Here is a 20196-nt window from a genome sequence, read left to right on the forward strand (position 1 = left end):
CTGGATCCAGTCCCATGCATGTGCCAACCCATCTACATCTGTAATTAATAAATAGCTGTGCCCATTTTCTTCTTTCTAAATTTGGCGTGTTGGTGTTTTGTTATGCAGAGTTGTACTCACTGCTGGAGACGTAAATGCTTGGCAATGGATTGGCCCTTTTATGCTTGGTTTTTTGTTTTGTTTTGTGTTATGTTGTGTTCCTGCTTGGATCACATATTGAAAGAAATGCAAGATATACATTAATAAATCAGATTAATAATAAAGACAAACTTAACAGTTTTATACCAACCAAATCTAGAAATTAAAAGGTAGACCACTAGAAGCCTTTGAAGCCTAACTCTGTCATGATTCATGGTCATCAAAACAAATGTCCCTCAAAATATAGTCTTCTTCAGATAGTAAAAAGGTCAACTTTCTGTACTACATACTGAATGGATGAATGTAATATTCTCCAAAGCACATAAGAAGAAAATATAATTGTAATATATTTGTGGTGATCCATGAAGAAAGGAATTGTGAACTGGCATTTAATAATCAATATCCAATGGGGAACTAAACAGTTTTGCATAACATTTCCTGGTTCTTTTCTAAATTAAATTAATATCAGAAACTTTTTGAAAGACAATTAATAATTACCATCACACCTATGTGCAACTCAAAGTAGTTATAAAAGTATTATAAAGAGCTTACTGAATAACATACAGTACAAATGACATCTTAACTGCTATTCTAACCAGGATTTAAATTCATGGTGAAGTTAAGATTATAGGTGGAGAACAAAAACTTAAAAAGAAGCAGCAGCCATGTTATATACTGCATTCTGAGATTTATCTTTAGCTTTAAAGATTTGTCTTTATCTGTAAAAGTACTGAAAATATTTTGTAAAACAGAACAATCAGCAAAGAAGAGAGGGAGAACATAGACTGATAAATTCCTCTTTGACCTGCTTTATTTTTACACTTCTGATTTCAGCTGCTAATTTTTAGTCAGTTTTCAAAAAACATTTTTAATGTTCAATTACATTATTCTTCAGTGAAGTATTCTCTGAGGAGGAATCTTGTAATTTTTGTGTATATATTATTTATCTCTGGGGCATTTGCAGGAGGCTAGACATTGTTCTTCAACAAACTTCTGTCCGCACGTGAAAGACTCTACTAGGTCATCACAATCATCATATGCATCTCTATATGGGCATGAGCTATCTGAAAGCACTGAAACAAAAAATGAAATTAGTTGCAAGACAGAGAAAGTGATCAGCTATTTATTACTCCTTCTCTCACAGATACAAGATACAAGAAGATACAAGAAGACTCAGCCATCCAGTCCAATCCCCCTGCTATGCAGGAACATATAAGCAAAACACTCCCAATAGATGGCCATCTATTCTCTTTTTTAGAAAAACAATTGCAAAGAGGCTTAGTTTAACTTGTACTGTATTATCTTATTCTTCTAACAGTCAATGTGGTTTACTCTAAAGAGCAAAAATGTTTGTCGTCCTGATTCTGAAGCATTCTATTTCAAAACACAGGGAACCCGCCATTGTTATTTAGATCTGGCCATTTAAAAGATTTATATACGTAGATGTATACATGTTTCATTTAGAGCTGTCCTTGAGTGAAACCAAAAGCTAGAGCAGAGAGACTAGGGTCCAAAACAAATTGCAGAAATAATCCAGTTCAAGGTCGCATTAACTGCTCTGGATCAGTGCTAGGGAATCCTGGGAATTGTAGTTTATTGTGGCACCAGAGCTCTCTGACAGAGATGGCAGAATGTCTCACAAAACTACAGTTACCTGTATTGAGCCATGGTAGTTAAAGGAGTCTCAAACTGGATTATTTCTGCAGTGTGTTTTGGGCTAATGAGGCTTTATAAATTGCTCCAAAAGAGCGTCAGGATGCCGCCCTTTTTGCCCCGGATCGAGGGACATGTCAACCTCATGCTTCAGCCCCAATCCGGTATCTGGGGAGTGCAAAATGGAGCCATAAAAGGCAGCTGCTTTTTGTGCCCTCCAAGGGGCGCCATAGCCACGGCAGCATGACTTTATGATGCCCCTTTGGGCTGCATCATGTACATGCAGTGCTGGAGTCGCACCATGATGACACACACCATGTAGACTGGTGTGCGCAAAAATGGCGTCATGGGTGGAGTTAGGGTGTCCAGCGTGCAGAGGCTGAACCCTAACTCCACCCACAGGATGGAACAAAGTGCTACTCTGTATAGGCCCAATGTCTTACTTATTTGTACCAGAAATAGAATTCATAAGGTGCAAGTTACTTCAGTGCTAGTGATATTTACAGTAATACCACATTTAACTGAAATACAGACTTTCAGTGACAGATTATACTGCAGGTGTCTGCAGTAAACAATGCAATACTTCAGCTAGGAAGCACAGCCTACAGTAGCCAATCCTAGTCTAGTTGTGTGTCCTCCATGTAGCAGGCAAGGTAAACAGCAGCTGCATTCAGAATACCTTACTGAGAATGTGTGGACTGCAAAATGGTAGAAAAGAGGAAATCAGAAAACAACACCAGCTAGCCTCAGCATTTATATATATATATATTTAAAAATATAAATCTGTACATTTGGCCACCAAAATAGGAATTGTAAGAAATATGGAAGATAATATCATTCCTGGATACATTTTAGAATATGTTTTCAAGTGGCCTCTAGGAGGGTCTAAATATGTTTATTCACTTATGCAAGGCTTATGTGACTGAGTTGTTTCATTTCACGTGTATACATTGTTGGTTTTATATAAAGAGTTTGCTGAAACATGCTTCCTCAGAGAGTGGTGGAGTATCCCTCTTTTGGGGTTTTTTAAACAAGTCATCTGTTGGGAGTGATTTGATTGTGCGTGGCACAGGGTTGGACTGGATGGCCCTTGTGGCCTCATCCAATTCTATGAAAGGGGAATAATAATAATAATAATAATAATAATAATAATAATAATAATAATAATAAATGGATCACAAGATTCTATGGTTCTATGAACTACTCATCTGTTTTATGATGCAGAAACCTACCCCTGTTCTTTCCATGTTATATCTGCCCCTGCTATCAATTTTTCTATTAAATATGTAATGCTGAGGAATACATCTACTTCATTAACTAAGATATATCTGTATTAGGGAGGCCTATATGGCCTGGCCCCAGACAACTTTAGGAAATGCTTCCTGCCACAATCACTTCTCTGTTTACTGAGATGTCATAAAATTCACATGGTGACATTAGCAGAAAGCAAGCAGTCCTGTTTAAATGCTTATAAACAATATCAGTGTTGCAAAGTGAATAGGTTTTGTTTACTTTGTAATGAGATCACTACTACTTTTCTTGTCTCTATACCTAAGAACTAATAATTTTCTTTTAGAAATTAAATAGGTATAAAAGTGTAAAAAAAATGACCCTGTCTATATGAACTAAATACAACAGCCTAGCCCCATTCCACCAGTGGGGAGACCAGACGATGCACAACCCTAAGCACAGTTCTGGTATGATCAGGCTGGATGACAGCCAGCCCACTCAGCACCAAAACCAGGATTTACCCCTTTTACCATGAGTTTTTTCAAATTACCTGTTAACTCTAGATCTTCCCAAAAGATCTGGATCTCTCTGCTCTGAAGCTAGGAAGCTGACTACTTGCACATCCCACTGAGCTGCAGAGTGCATACATAGCTGCCACTAGTTATTTGCTCTGAGATCAGGGGTCTTGCCATTGGCTATATCTGGGGACCTTCTCAGAAAGGCTAATGTGTTTATCACACAAAGCTTTTTGGAGATTTTGCGGGCTCAGATCTGGGCTGACTGTGGGTCCAACAATGCGAATTCACATCATAACGTAAATGTGTTATCAGACAAGATTCCTTTCTATGGGCGCGCCTTCTGTGGCGCTTCCGTAGTGATTCCAAAGTGACCCCTCATTTTGGTGAAATCAGAAAAAAAGTGAATTCACAGAATTCACTTTCAAGCTCACTTCAATCTCATCTCGAATTGGTCTGGTGTGGAAGATCACTCCGATGTCACCCCCCTTGACACCCTGCATCCTGCTCCATCATCCCCCTCCTCCTCCTTCATGCCATTTCATACTCTCTGTCACCCTGCCACCCATCCCATCATCCCCTGACTGCTCCTTCAGCCCAATCTTGGCCCCAGTGACCTCCTGCGACCTATCCCACCATCCCCTGGCTGCTCCTTCAGTCCGATCCTGGTCCCAGTGATCCCCTGCAACCTATCTCATCATCCCCTGCCTGCTTCTTCAGCCCAATCTTGGCCCCAGTGACCCCCCTGCGGCCTATCTCATCATTCCCTGTCTGCTCCTTCAGTCCGATCCTGGCTCCAGTGACCCCTGCGACCTATCTCATCATCCCCTGACTGCTCCTGTATCCTGATGAAGGAAGACCGCTAAGAAGGGGGCAGGGAAGTAGGACAGCATCCAAAGCCCCATTGACCATGTGTAAGGGCGCCAATTCGAATCACTGAACCCTCAAAGTACATTCTGGTGTGGTAATACAATGTGCACCCACCACGCCTTGCTTGAATCTGCATCATGTGACTTGTCTGGAATTGAACTGACTCCGCTTCCCCCTCAATTCAGAAGGGCAACAGAAAGGCAACCAGGTGTGGTAAGGCATCACGTTTTAATGTGAATTCACATTGCTAGACAGGAGCGACTGCAGATCTGGTGTGAAAAATCATCACATTTTGCGTTGCTAGAACAGGAGTGACTGCAGATCTGAGCTGCAAATCCCCCACGTGTGATAAGGCTCTAAGATAGGACTCTCCCTGTTATTTTTCACAAGAAGATGAAGATCTTCAGGGTTGATTTCATAGGAAGAACAGGTATTGCACACTGTGTTTGGTTTTCTTTTACAAGGATTTATGTTTTAACTGGTTTTCTTTTGAATAATTAATTGCAATTTTATCTTTGGTATGTTGTGAATTTTTAGCTTTTGTTTTAAGTGTTGTAAGGCACTTTGAGTCCTGAACTGGGGGAAAATAAATAAATAAATAAATAAATAGAGAGTATCACCAATAACTTACAACAGAGATTATCCTCACAGCTCCCAAGGCAGTCTCCACATGGTGGGCCTGCTTTGTATGGTGTGTTCAGTTGTCCTTTTATGTTTCCACTGAAATTACAAATCAATGTAATAAAATTTCTCATCAGAGTGCAACTTTTAAGAAACAAATAAGATTATATAATGGATCTTATAGTTCAAATTTTGGGGTGGGGAACTGTATGCAAAAAACAGCATTGGAAGAAATCCCATAGTCCTCCAGTCAAAGAATGGGAAACCAAAATACATTAATTTGCATTAATGGATAATTTATCTATGTTAGCAAATGGCAGATCACTGCAGCAATGCAAACAAAAATGGAAATTTCTTCTGGAAGCATGAGGATCTGAGACGTTAATTGATTTATCAAATGCAATTTTCAAGGTACATCTGTATATAGAACCAGTCTAGTTATTCAGTCTATTTGATGATATGTTTTATTAAATTACTGTATTGTTAAATGGACTTGTCTTATTTTTGCTTTATAGAAAAAAATATACATGAACTTTAATAAAGATATATTTTTAAAAAACAGTGACAGTCCCCTCATTCTTATAAACTACTCTCAGCATATGGGAACTAGATTACGTGAGAAAGTATTTAAAATACTGTTGGAGCAGCCAAAGCAATACTTACGCAGGACAGTAACGGCAAACATATATGAACTTGGTTCCTTCAGGACAGAAGGCAAGTGCACATCCAACCTGGTCTGAATTATGCCAGACAATCTAAGACCATAAAGTGGGTACATGTTAAAACTAGGGCGTTTTCAGAAGCATAAAGTACAATTTGTTGTTTGGATATAAACTGGATAGTTCCAATTTTGACAAAAATTATAATAACCCAACAAAGGAATCACAACATTTGTAAAGAAATAAGAAGCAAATATTTTTCTAACATTCCATGTGTGGCTTCATACGCATGGCACAGGTATGTATATGCTCTCTAAGAAGGAGAAATGAGGAGCGGAAAAATACTAATGTCTGTACAGAATTCTTTGTAAATGTGGCATTGCTGTGCTAACAAGACGGCAAAAGTGTGAGCTTGTTCTAAGCCAGTGCACGCAAAGTGAGAAACACTTGAATTAAAAAGGGACTTATTACATGTAGGTCCTATGTGCTTCCAACCCAAAGATGGTTAAAGTGGTGGCATCCCAGAAAAGCAATCCTATTTGCTATTGGTTATCACACACAGAGCACAACAATGGGTTAAAAACACATTAAAGTGGGCCCAATGCGAATTGGGCTGTCAAAAGAAGACAAACAAATCCTTGTTGCCTACTTAGAAATACCTTATCTGAGCATGCTCCAAAGTGTCATTTCCACAAATACACACACACACACACACACACACACACACACACATGCTCCAGGGAGGGGAGGGGGGCATACCGAGGGGGGGGACTCCTCTTTGTCACAGAAGCCCCAAAAGGTGTTTCAGAGGAAGGCAGAATGAGGCTGCCTTTTGCAAATTCCTAAAACCAGACACAAAGAGGCTGGGCAAGGGAAGTGTGTGTGTATTCCTTTAAGATTCTCCCTCTTTGGTACAGAAAGGTAGCTTGGGAAATCAGGAAACAAATAATAATAATAATAAACTTTATTTATATCCTGCCCCTTTGAGGTCAATCGGGGCGGCTAACAATAATAAAATACAATACAATATATATCAAAATCTACTTCCCTCCCCCCCTTAAAAATTATTAAATCAATTATAATTAAAACAAACAAATTGAAACAACACATACACACCATACAAAACAGACAAAAACAAAACAGCAAACTGGATGCACCTGGAGCCTTGGTTTTTCACACAGCAGACATTACGTGAGTAGAGTCAATTCACAAGCAAAATAGAAACGTAAATCCGGTAGTTTTGTGAATATACTTATTTTCTGATTGACCTTACATTCTCCATGGATTCTCTTCTGATTGCCTGCAGTGTCATGTGAAAAGCAGCTGCTAATTTGTCCCTAAGCCCTGGATGACCCTGCATTGGCCCCACTTTAAACTTCCAATTTTGCCCCATTCGATAATGTCCAGAGGGAAATGCAGAGGAGGAGGAGCCGCTTCTCCCTAGCTCCTGTAGCAAATTGACACTATATCCCATCATGACAATGGAAAGTAACTCCACACGTGCTGTTCCTGGACGAATAATGGCACAGACAATGTCACTTTCCTGCCAGGGATGTTGGAAGTCTCAGCAACTGTCCTTTTGACAAGAGAATGAGCTCTTTTCATACACACAGAGAGGAAGGAAGGTGAGAGAGAGTCTGAAGCCCCTGCTGCACAGGAAGTCAGCAAATCTAATACAGTAGTTGTGAAGCAGTTAATTTCCTCTGGACCTTGCTCTCAAGTTTTGAAACATTATTCACAGTGCCAGACATATCCTCAAAATAAGGTGAACACATCCTTTGAACTTTGGACTAAAACCTGAAGCATATTCTCCACCTCAGTAGTATCTAAGCCACCAGTTGGTTTCAGCTGATGACTCTCAACTTTCAACTCAATCTTGCTCTCAAAATGAAGGGAGGAGTGTGCCCTTGATCCAATCATAGAATCATAGAGTTGGAAGAGACCGCAAGGGCCATCCAGTCCAACCCCCTGCCATGCAGGAAATCCAGATCAAAGCATCGCCGACATCCCTCCAAGTAAGCACACCTTTGAGGTCTAAGCTTTATGTGATACACAAGGGCAGGTGTAAAGAAGTAAGTATTTTGAAGATTACATCATTAGTCACCCAGATACCTTGCCACAAATAAATGGTGTTTGCCTTCATACCTGAGTATAGCCATGGATATTTTTGGTTGGGTCAGTTGCCCCAGTGCGGTACTGGAAGTAATTCTTTCCTCTTGAAAGTGATTCAATTGCATCAGACCACAAGGTGCCATAATTTGTTTCTAGTATAAGCTCACCACATAGGACGTCTGCAACAGAAATAGTATTGTATTATCACCTAACAAATTTGTAGTAAGATAATCTTAATGGATTCCAACATGTGCACCAGTGGTTAGATTTGAGGTGTGCTTAATCTAGTGAATTTGAGGGTTCAGAATCAGTGGTATAGACAGAAGCAGGTAGAAAGCCAAGCCCTAAGTATGCAAAAGAGACAAGCAGGTGGATAATCAGCTACTTGATTGAGAGAAGTGGAGCTTCTGCTCAAAGGAAGCGAGTCAGAGACTTGGTGAAGAAAGGAGCGAGTAGCCACTGGTTCTCTATATAGCTTCAGCCCCAGTTCCTGGAGCTTGATAAAGAGAGCTTGGCTAACAGGTGACACCAACAGGGTTCTTTTCCTTTGGTGTGGTGGAAGAGGCAGCATAAAGTGAGCTGGTTGGGTGAAATCTCCCCAGCCCCACAGAGTCTTTTGGGAAAGTTTGTTGGGTCAAGGATGAGGGTCTTTTGAGGTAAGTCTATTATATTTGTTTGGGTTTAGTGGAGACTTCCTAATATGCACATTAGCATCTATTTTTCTATTGTAGTTTGGTGACCTTGTATTTGTTAGGTCAGGGCTGATTGTTTGTGTAAGCTGAGTGGAAGTGTGGTTGCACATGCTCATTAGTACTTTATTGTGTGAAACCCCAGATCCTCTTCCTTACTATTTGGTCTCAGGAAGACAGGAAGTGAATGAGAGACTTCATGGCAGGAAGAGCAACCAGTAGATCTCTATATAGCTGCAGCCTCAGTCCCTGGAGCTTTGTGAATAGTGCTGGGCTCACACCAGAGGTGTTTTAAAATGATGTTTACTGGGGGAGTTTGAGGGGTAGGCCCTGAGTTCTGTTTTAGTGCCTATTTAAGACTACTGAATATGAATGTGGGGGAGCTGCTGCAGTTATCTGCAACAGCTGTGGTATGTTTGTGTTCTTATTAGAGGATATGGGTAACTTAATCTACACCAAATACAAGTTGGTTGCCCTGTTCCAAGACAAGGTATAGCAACTTGAGGATCATTTATCCATTCTGCAGCATATTAGGAAATAGGAGGATTTCTTGGGCAGAGCACAGCAGACAGTCCTGGGAGAGGAGGTCAGTTCACATACACAGGAGACAGACAGTTGGAGAAATATGACAGTGTGGGGAGCAACAACAATCAACTAACAATATCAGTTAAAACACATCAGGTAAAATACACATCAATTTAAAAAGACAAATAAGATATACACATATTAAAACAATCCACATTTAAAATTCATCGTTTAAAATTAACAATTTAAAATATGTGGATAAGCCTGCCATAAGAGATTGATCTTTAATGCCCTTTAAATTCAGACAGTGTATTCAGGTCATTCCACAGTCTAGGAGCAGCTGAAGAAAAAGACCCCTGGCTGACTGTTGTCAACCTAGCCCTGACTGACTTGGGTACCTCAGGCTACGGGACAGATTATACGGCAGGAGGCAATGCTGTAGGTGACCTGGACTGAGACCTAACTAACTGGCAACCAGTGGAACCATTTTAATATTGGTGTAATGTGATCACTCCTAGATGTCTGAGTAATCAATCTGACTGTCATGTTTTGAACTAGCTGAAGTTCCAAACTTGGTACACAAGTATCCCAATGTACAGCTCATTGCAGAAGTACAGTATTAAGGTTATTAGCATATACACTACCATTTTAGCTCCTCTAACTTTAGGTAGGGGCACAGCTGGCTTATCACCCAAAGCTGATAGTAACCATCTGGCCATCACATCTATCTCAGCTGTCATTTGAAATGCTGGATCCAGAAGTACCCCCAAGCTGCAAACATAAGTTTATCGGGGGAGTGTAACTCCATCCGGGACTGGTTGACATATCTCCAAACCCAGGCTAGGACCTTTGACAGTCAGCATCTCTGACTTGTCTGGATTCAGTTTCAATTTGTTTCTCCTCATCCAGCCTCCAGGCATTCATTCAGAGGAGACACATTATCCATGTCATCAGCATACTGATAGTACCTTGCCCCATGCCTCTGGATGATCTCTCCCAGCAGTTTCATGTAGATGTTGAATAGCATTTAGGCTAGGATTGGCACCTTGTGGCATGCCATATAAGAGCTCATTTTCAGAGGAGCAGCTATCTCAAAGTACTACCATCTGGAACCTACCTGAAAGATAGGACCAGAACCACTGAAGCACAGTGTCGCCAATGTCCAAATCCCCCAGGCATTCCAGAGGGATACCATGGTTGATGATATTGAACACCACTGAGAGATCCAAAAGCATCAGCAGAGACATACTCCCCCTGACAATGCTCAAACAAACAGCATCCGCTAAGGCATGCAGTCTCAATCAGAGCAGTCCGTATCCTGGTCTGAAGCCAGTTTGAAATCGGCCTAGATAATTTGTATCATCCAAGACTGCCTGGAGTTGGATGGCAACTGTCCTCTCGAGCACCTTCCCCAGAAAAGGGAGATTTGAAACTGGTCTATAGTGTTTAAGTCCAGGGAATCTAGGAAGAAATTTTTAGAAGTGGTCATAACCATCAATTCTTTTAAACAGGATGGAAAACTTTCCTCTCTGAGAGATGCATTAATAATAGTTGAAGCCTAACTGCATTTCCTTCCTGGACAGCCATCCAGGACCTTAAATTTATCTTCTTATCCAAGAGATTTTATCTGTGAAGTGATCATTAAAAGCATCCCAGTGAATTGCTGAAGATTCTAGAATTGGATTTGTGGGGAGTGTGCTTGAGTTAAACTCTCACCCCCCTGAACAGTTCAGCTGGATGCAAATTCACAGACGCAATAGGTGCCAAGAAGAAAGCTTTCTTCAATATACATATTGCCACTGTATAGTAACAAAGATATTCTCTATCAAATTTGCAGATGACACCAAATTAGGAGGAATAGCTAATACTCTAGAGGACAGGATCAAAATTCAAAATGACCTGAATAGACTAGAAAGCTGGGCCACAGCTAACAAAATGAACTTCATCAGGGAGAAATGTAAGGTACTGCACTAAGGGTGGAAAAATGAAATGCACAGATATAGGATGGGGGACACCTGGCTTAAGGAGACAACAGACCGAAGCCCTGTAGTGGGGAGCAACCAAGGGAGGTGGAAGACCAGGTGGATCTACCACTTCCATGGAAATTGGAGCCAGAAAGCCATTGGATTGACCTGGGCCATAATCTTGTAAAGCCCCACAAACTGGGCATCCAACAACTGACACAGTCACTAAAGAGAAAGGTGCTGTGTCGAGAGCCAGACTGGATCCCCCACCGGCAAAGGAGGACCTTCCTGGCTTCACCAATCTGCTCCCTTCTTGTACACCTCCTTGGCCACCTTGAGCTGTTCTTACAACAGGGACTGTGTGGACTGGAGTTCCTGGAGCCACTCATGTGCTGCAGGGACCGTTGAGGCAGGAGCGACAGCACGGAACCCTCAAGGATGGAAACCAGATAAATTCCATCCAAGGGTATTAAAAGAACTGGCAAATGTAATATCGGAGCCATTGGCAATAATCTTTGAAAACTCCTGGAAAACAGGAGAGATCCCAGCAGAATGGAGGAGGGCAAACATTGTCCCCATCTTCAAAAAGGGGAAAAAAGAGGATCCCAGGAGTCAGGAGGCTTGTGCAGAATGGGGAGCTTAGGCTGCAGTATGTTGGTTCTGGGAACAACATGGATAACATTTGCACACAGCCAACACCTGCGGGACATCACACGTGGGTAGCTAGCAGGGATGGTACACACAATCAGATCTACATCACACATAAGACAAATGCAAGGACACATGGAACACACTGCATGATGCCAGCATAACAGCAGGGGATTGTCAGGACTATGTGGCACTCCGGTCTGGAAAATGACATGGATGTGGCCATTAGGTGGAACTGGAGCAGAGGTTACTACAGTTCAAGTGGCAGGTGCATGAGTCAGCATTTGGTGAGTTGTGCATCAAGGGAAGTCCGATGCAACATGCACTGTAGGTGAAGTCAGCCAGCAGTGCATCATGAGTAGTATTCTGATGCAACAGGTACTAGGTATGAAACCAGCCAGGTTTCATTGGTGGCATGGCTGTCACATGGCTTCCAAGAAGACCACCTATATAAAGGAGAAGTTGACTATCTCCGTTGATGGGTTGTTGTGTTTGGTGGTTGGCGAAGCACTTTGTTGGTCTGTATAGTAGTGAGTATTCAAGATGGCTGTCTGGTACTCAGTGTAATCTTTGTAAACACCTCTGCACAAAGATTAAATGTCTTCCTGTTGGGTGAAATCTCACTGTCCAGAGATATATCCTTCCAAGCTGGAAGCTCAACACTGCAACCTGTGTGTGGGAGGAAGTTTTCTGTGCAGCTCACAGCCTTCGCAGACTCTTCACAAAGATCTTTTAGGTTGCCTACATGCACCAACTCTGAATGTGTGCATGCGAGACATAGCTCATCTGTATGCCCCAACAATTCTAACTATAGTGGACTATGCTATTAGGTTCCCTGAAGCCATTGTTTTATCAAACACTGAAACATCAACTGTTGCTAATGCTTTAGTGAATGTGATTTGTAGATTAGGATTTCCTAGTGAAGTTTGGAAACATCATTTCCTTCAAAGTTGATGAAGAGACTATGGGAAGTGTGTGGCATCCAGCATCTCACCTCTACACCTTACCATCCTGAGACAAAGGGTTTGGAGAAAGATTTAATGGAACCTTGAGTGAGATGGTGAAAGCATAGGTAGCTGAGAATCAGAATGATGTGGACATCAAACCACAACATCTCTTACTTGTTAATCCAGAAAAAAAGTTTAGGATTTAGTTCCTTTAAGTTATTGTATGGGAGAAAGGTGGGATGACCTTTGGATTTAGTTCAGCAAGGCTGAGAAGGAGAAATAGATCAACTGCCAGAATCAATTATCATGTATATAGACAATGTGCAAACATTGTTAAGAAAAGCTATGTGCATGGCTCAAAAGAATCTTCAAAAAGCCCAACTGAAACAAAAGAACTTGTGTGACCAGAAAGCAAAAGTGTGTGTTTGTGATGATGAAGTGTTTATTGAGAAAGGAAATAAGTTGCAGTTTTCATGATAAATAAATGTTAAGATTCAGACTCAGCTAAATGATGTCCATTATCTGGTTAATTTGGGGGAACAAAATCAGTCTAAGATGGTGCATACCAATATGTTAAAACTATATTATAGAAGGGAGAATTTGATTTTGTACACCATTTCTGAAATTAGGGAGGAGACGCAATTACCTTACTGGGAGAAAGTGGTGGCTAAAGGATAGTGAGGTCAAGGAAGCAAATATTGAAGGATCTCTTATTCAGGAACAGGCAGGGAAGGTACATCAGGTATTACAAAATTATTAAGGTTTGTTTTCTGACCTCCTAGGGCCCAAACAAGGGGTTCATAATTTTATTAGAACAGGAGATGCTTCACCTATAGCTATTTCCCCATATAGAGTCACAGGAAGATAGTGTGGCTAGGAAAACAAAGGAAATGCTGGAGCAAAGGATTATATCAGCATAAACTGATGCCTGAGAAAGAGCACTGGGATTGCTAAATGCATTACCAACTTGGATCTAAGAAAGGGATACTGGCAGGTCCCATGTTGCCCAGAGGACCAGGCCAAGACTGCCTTTATCACTCATGTAAGGTTTCATGGTCCTGCCTTTTGGACTTAGAAATGCCCCTTCCCGATATTAGTTGATAACATCTAACAGGGATTAAATAATTTCTCAGTGGCCTACATTGATGATATTGGGATATTCTACTATACATGGAAGGACCACCTACAGCATTTAGACCTAATGCTGAAGAAAATGTATTGGCTTACTGCACTACCCTCTTATTGTGCTACTATTCCACTTTTACTGCTCTGGCTGCCTACTGTAGCAGTAAGGGATTTGCAGTTTACGGAAAGGCATTTAGAATTCTCAGCCAAACCCCAGAATGCAATAGGAGGCAGCCAGAGCAGTAAAAGTGAAATAGCAGCACTGTAAGTGTGCAGTGCAACCCTTTGAATATGGGGTTGACAAATAAAGCCCTGAACTGTCAGTGGGAAGTGGAAGAATTAAACCAGAGATATCTAAGGTGGAGATAATTAATAATTGTCCTCTTTCTAACAGGCGAGTGCAATCCAAAACAAATTGATAGCATTTCTTGGATTAGCAGGGCATTGCTGTTGTTCTTATTGCTTTGTACCTTCAAGTCATTTCAGAGTTATGGTGACACTAAGGTCAACCTATCATGGAGTTTCCTTGGCAAAATTTGCTCAGGGGAGATTTGCTATTTCCTTCCTATGAGGCTGAGAGCATGTGACTTGCCAAAGGTCACCCAATGGTTTTCATAGCCATGCAGGGAATTAAACCCTGGTCTCCAGGGTTGTATTACAACACTCAAAATACTACATCACACAAATACTATATTATCACAGAAGACTACATCATTACAGAAAATTTATCCCAGACTTCAGTTTTGTAGCTGCACCATTAACAATTGACCAAGAAGAGCTCACTTGACAAAATAAGTCAGACAACAGAGTGTCAGAAAGTTTTCCAAAACTAAAAAAGGCATTAAGAACAGTTCTTAATGTTGTTGCTGTTATGTGACTTGTCATTTCTGACAACTAGGAGGTTTCAAAGGTTAAGAGTGTGTGTCTTGTCACCTAGGGGTTTCCATGGAAGAGCAGGAATTTGAGCCCTGGTCTCCAGAGTTATAGTCCAATGTTCAAACCACTACACCACACTGGCTTCTTTTAAGAAGTCTACATAAATGTATTGTAATGGTTTGTGTAGATATCATTATATAATATGTGCTGTCCTTTTGATTTGAGCACTTGGAGACCTATCTCAATTTTTTCCTATGAATTCTACTTGGGGTCACCCTGCCATTTGTCCCTTCTAGGGAATCAGTATTATGATTATCTAATTTTTTTATCTCTTGCCTTTCTCTCAGTTATCTTGATCACTGAGTTCTGAACTTTGTAAACAAGAGCATTTACCAGAAAGCAGATTAAAATCACACTGCACTTAAGGATATCTTAAGCTTTAGAATTTCAGCAAAGTGTATGACAAGAGAACAAGGTTTTATCTCTTTTATGAGTTGAGAAGACAGCCCTATGTAGAGTAATCAAAATGGAATATAATCAAGACATTTATCAATGAAGCCAGCTGACAGAAGGTGATCAATACACTAAAAGATAGGGTAAGCACATGAAATGACCTTCCAAAAAATTCAGATGGGGCTCTAGAAGCTATCACTATGCTTGAGTAAAGTGAATGAGAAATTTTATAACCAAATGGTTATGCTCCATAGTGATTTCTCATTCAAAATAAGAAGATGTACTTCCCCACCCCACTCTATAATGTGTGAAAGGGGCTGAAGTGTATTGCCTTAACTTACCATCCACCATTCGCTCTTCCTTGGGACTAGATATTGCTTGACATTTACTAGCCCATCTTCCCGCACTCATGGCAGCTTTCTCATTCCACATCTTAGCAAAGCAAGCAAAAGAATAATAAATGGGTAGAGTAGGGTGGGGTGGGATGTAGATTTAAATTCAGATCCTTAGTGTCCCAACCCATACATATGGCTTAAAAAAAATCCAGCTGATTGGTTAGCAAAGGAAAACCCAATTGCACATCAGTAGATGTGCAAGCACATGTGTGGAAACTCCATGTACACATTGCTCTTATCTAGATCAGTGTCTGAGAATTTAGTCCTGAGGACAAAGGGGTTTCACACAGGTGAAAAACCTTGTTTCTACCCCGAGGCCACTGCTGCCTGTTTATACAATGCACAATGACTTATGGTGGAATACTGCAGACTTATCCCATTAATTCAACCTTTCCCTGGAGTTTCACCCCAAATCCAAAGTAAGCAGGGGTTTGTGGATGCAAACAGCTGGACCAGGCCCAAATTGGGCCAAGCCAGCTGTTTACACACCAAGCACCATACAATCCCCCCCTTTCCCGTATAGTGTCAGTCCAACTTTATTGTCTCTTACCATTTTCATCATATTGCTAGCAGTTGGTTGCACCTGTCTCCTTATAGAATTGTGTTTGTTAACAATTTCCTCCTTCAACATTTCAGAAATTTCACTTAGCAAAACGTCTGCCTAAGGATTAAAAAAATGGCTATTTATATTATTTTCACCAATTGTGATTCTAGTAAACAATAATCATGTTTATATTACATTACATTGCCAGAGGTTGCTGAAATTTTCATCTTTAACATTGCCTCAAGTTACCAACATAAACTCTGATTCATCTTATAAATTTCCAAATTCAGAAACCATTTGGGCATAATGTTAATGCATGAGTGAAAATGGATCCCTCTACTGCCTTCCTTGGATGCTGGTACTTTTCCTTTTCCCATTCACCCACAACTTACTACTTTCCATCTCAGCTGCCTTTTCCAACAAGAAATCAAAGGGGCTAATAAAATAAATCAGAAAGCAAAACAGAAATGGAAAAGCAACAACAACAACCAAATGTTAGTGAAAGATCAGTCTCTACCTTTCCTACAGAGTATCCGGCCAGTAATGGAGTCCAAAAGGAGAGAGGCTGTGCAACCCAGAAAATGAGATGCAAATTGAGGACTAGAGCTTCAGCTTGGCTATCTACAGATTCACCAAGGTATGAAGCAGCTGAAAACAGCTTCTGATAATTTACTTCCCAGGTGGAAGTAAAAAAAGAGAGAGCACTGTAAGGGATCCTCCAGCATTAATGTCTATCCTCCAGAAGAAATGGGCCAAAGGACAGGTTGGTAAAGATGGCTGGAGCCCAATCCGGCTGAGATTGGGCTGGGACCACGGTGACTGCACCTCCTGCTCCAAAAGCAGACCACCATCATGGTCCTAAACGAGCACTGCCAGGGGCTAGATATAAGTGTTTCAAGCCCAAGGGTCAACTGCTGCTGCTGATAGAAAGCAGCAGTAGATAACTTGACTATACACATTTAATTACTGTAGATTAATTACACCACAGAGATGCCACTGTGAATTGTTATTTTGTGGCCAAACCATGCCTGACAGATGTTCTGGACCTATCCTGGTGCTCATACCTTTCCTGGGGATTGCTGCAGCACCACAGCTAGCAGTAGGAACATGATCTGAAGAGACATTTCTGAAGAAACAAAGAGAAACTTTGATTAGAATCCTTCCCCCCCCCCCCCAAGCCAACAAAATCCTGCACATTTGACTCATATTTCCCCATATTGCATACAGAAGGAACTATGCAAGTGAGATTGCCACCCTGGCATTGCAATAGAATACCTTGCAGAGTGGTGGACTCTCATTCTTTAAAAAGTGCTTGAATAGAGATTGGATGGCAACTTATCAAGAATACTTTAGCTCTGGATTCCTGTACTGGCAGGGAATTGTACTACTCAGTCCTTGGGGCCTTTTCCATTTCTATGAGCCTGTAGCCTTTACTGTAGCCTTAATACAGGATATTAAATGTAAGCCATGTATGAGGACAAAGTATAGGACTTTTCACTTCGTGCCTAATTATGTAATCTAACACTGCAATTATGCAGAAAATTAGCTTGATGAGGCATTCAGCTCAATGCAAGGAGGGCTAAAGCGGAGGACAATTAAAATTTCAGGCCTACTTAGAACAATGTAGGGGTACTTTTTCTTTCTACATCCACTAGATTTTAAAAAGGTACTAGGCTGGTAAAGCACAGTCATATAAAGCAGATGTTTAAAAGTAATATTAAAGCAGGGTCCCAGGTGCCAGAAAACTTTCTAATGCCATTACCAGTTAAGGAAAGACTTCCATTAGACAGTTCGTCTCCAGTAACACTTGAAATCTAGTATTCATTCATTCATTCATTCATTTCAGATGTCATTGCCCACCATTCCTTAACTTTCCCTTTTGACAATTAATTCAAAGACAGCTCCCTATAGTTTTTATTATATTATATAGGGCTTAATGAATTAATTTAGGTGCTATTTGCAGACGACAGCTTGAATGTCTTCTTATTGCCTTGAGGATCATAGGTTTGCCCCCAATAGGTTACCTTTCTCCATTACCTCTTCCAGTGTTGTCTTTTCTGTGTTTTTGAGGAGCTGTAGTGATTGAACAGAAGCTGCATTGAGGAGGTGTTTATATCACAGGAACACTTCCTGCTTTGTAAATGAATAGATCGAAATCAGCACAAAACTGGTTTCTATTAAAATAAAAAGGAGTTTCACAGGAAATCTATGTGTTTAACTGTGATTTGTGGATCTAATGTGAATGGATTGGTTTAACAACAATGACACAAACTACATTTGTTGAGATAAAACTGGGCACACCTTTATTTGCTACAGTTGAAGAGGCATCTGGATTTGGATGTTAGCATTAGTCAGCCAATCTAGAAATTAAGGCCCAGTACAGATGGGCATTTTGTGGCATCCTCCCGGTGAAATAGGGTTAGATGAGGCTGGGCATTTACATGCCTAGCAGCGCTAGTTTGCGTGGACCCCGACATTATGGCTCGCCGCCATCCATACAGGCAGCGCCATGATGGTGTGAGCATTGCACAGCACCCAAATAGTGCTGGCAGGAAGTGACGTGATTAGGGTGCACACACCAATTGCACCCCTTCCAGGAAGCTGCTTTGAGCAGCTTCTTTTTGCTCCCGGGAGGGAGTGGCAATGATGTGGGGCAGACAGGCGCAGCACAGAGCTGCCCATCTGTCGAGCCCCTAACTCACTAATCTCACTCACAGGGAATACTTTCAGAATGAAAGCTTGGGATTCCACATGGGGCAGAGCTACCTTTCCCCAATCTACATGATACTGGTTGCCCACAAGCCCTGTTTCCCATAATGGAAGTGCAGCTTGAGTAGATGTTTATATAAACAGAATCCTGTAAGAATTATGAGTAAAACTAATTTTGTTGTTAAAAAAAGAAATACAGTTGCATCCATAACCCAAGTTCACAGCCCGCATGACAACCATTAGTCTGTCCGAACTGGTATCTAGCCCCCTCGCACTGCTGGACACAAGCTAGACCTTGTTTTTTGTGCAGAAGGAGAGAGTGATGATCTGGGAATGGTGGAGCTTTCTATTGTTCTGTTGTCAATTGGTCAGATGTAGACTTGCTGTGACTCAGAAACTCTATAGGGTGGAGGATCCTTATAATGGTTCAGCCCAGGTGGCTTATGGACCCGCATGGATTCCTGGGGGCTCTTTGGAAGGTGACTCTGCTCTTTGGAACTGGGAAATGGCCAGGATTGTAGATTCAATCACTCCTAAGTATCCTGTCCTATGAAAGCTAAACCAGCCAATGGATTTTCTAAAAAGTTTGTAGCAATGAAATAAACAAGACAGAGACTAGACCGAATGTGGCAGAAAACCCAGAGTGAGTCTGAAATAAAATCTAACTAAAAGCCTATGGTGGGGCAATAAAAGCAGCAAACAAGAATTTTCTGGCTAAAACCATTGCAGGTTCACAGTACTATTCAGCTGAGCTGTTTTGAGTGATCTGGGGTCCAGAGGAGAATACAAGCCACTCAACAACATGATGTGAAGAATTTGCCCATAGAAATTTAGGCGGGGTACAGACCACCAGAAAGAGGCACCTCCCTGGCACCTCTCTTTGCAGGAGTGTTGCAGCAACCAAATTGTGCAACGCTGCTGCGGAGCAAAAAAGGCACGCCCGAAAGCACTCTTTCCCATTGATTCAAATGGTTTGCTCAATTTCACAGTAACAGTTGGCTTTAGGTCATACAAAGTCATGCTCTGATAGTCATTACAACTCTCCCTTAAACTGAAAATAATAGGAAATTTATTCTTAACTCAAAATAAGAATCTTTTGTAACACTGCAAGAGGCATTATCTGAAGTCAGTTTCCAGGGTTTAAACAACAATAAAATACAATACTATATGTGTTTAATTAGAAATCAGCTCCATCAAGATCAATGTAACTTATTCTCAAATCCAAGTTAAATAGGCTGGCAAATCAGTAAAATTCTGGATAAACTTCGAGGAAAGACTGTTTTATACAACTGTTTGCCCTTGAATTTCTGGATTAATTTCATAATAAAGAAATTCTATTTCTTTTCAGGTCAACATTCCAATTCTCATTATTGGAGGACTTATTAGGCATATTACATATACAAAAGATGCCTTGATAAGCTGCAAAATACTTGCTAGCAGTGTCTGTCAGCATCATGTTCTGTTTTGTGATGCCAAAGCTTTTGGCCAATTAGGATAGCTACTTTAGTTATATAAAGATGAAA

The 20196-nt window shown here is 40.9% G+C and overlaps 1 protein-coding gene across 1 annotated transcript; it reads right to left on the bottom strand.

Moving 5' to 3' along the window:
* Positions 1–942: 942 nt before the first annotated feature.
* Positions 943–18095, bottom strand: LOC121914154 (cysteine-rich venom protein-like). Its single transcript, XM_042437318.1, has 8 exons — positions 18002–18095; positions 17029–17090; positions 15971–16081; positions 15367–15457; positions 7832–7977; positions 5691–5782; positions 5038–5126; positions 943–1211 (listed from the first exon to the last, which is right to left on the bottom strand). Exons 2-8 carry the CDS (start codon positions 17086–17088, stop codon positions 1078–1080), a joined length of 723 nt encoding a protein of 240 aa, XP_042293252.1. The 5' UTR covers positions 17089–17090; positions 18002–18095; the 3' UTR covers positions 943–1077.
* Positions 18096–20196: the final 2101 nt, after the last annotated feature.

This window comes from Sceloporus undulatus, chromosome 1, assembly GCF_019175285.1.
Source record: "Sceloporus undulatus isolate JIND9_A2432 ecotype Alabama chromosome 1, SceUnd_v1.1, whole genome shotgun sequence".
Classification (NCBI taxonomy): Eukaryota; Metazoa; Chordata; class Lepidosauria; order Squamata; family Phrynosomatidae; genus Sceloporus; species Sceloporus undulatus.

Coding starts and splice junctions, on each gene's coding strand:
- LOC121914154 (XM_042437318.1), bottom strand. CDS start 17,088: ATGTCTCTTCAGATCATGTTCCTACTGCTAGCTGTGGTGCTGCAGCAA. Junction 16,082..17,028: donor TGCAGCAATCCCCAGGAAAG/GTATGAGCACCA, acceptor TTTAATCCTTAG/GCAGACGTTTTGCTAAGTGA. Junction 5,783..7,831: donor ATATCCATGGCTATACTCAG/GTATGAAGGCAA, acceptor TTATGGTCTTAG/ATTGTCTGGCATAATTCAGA.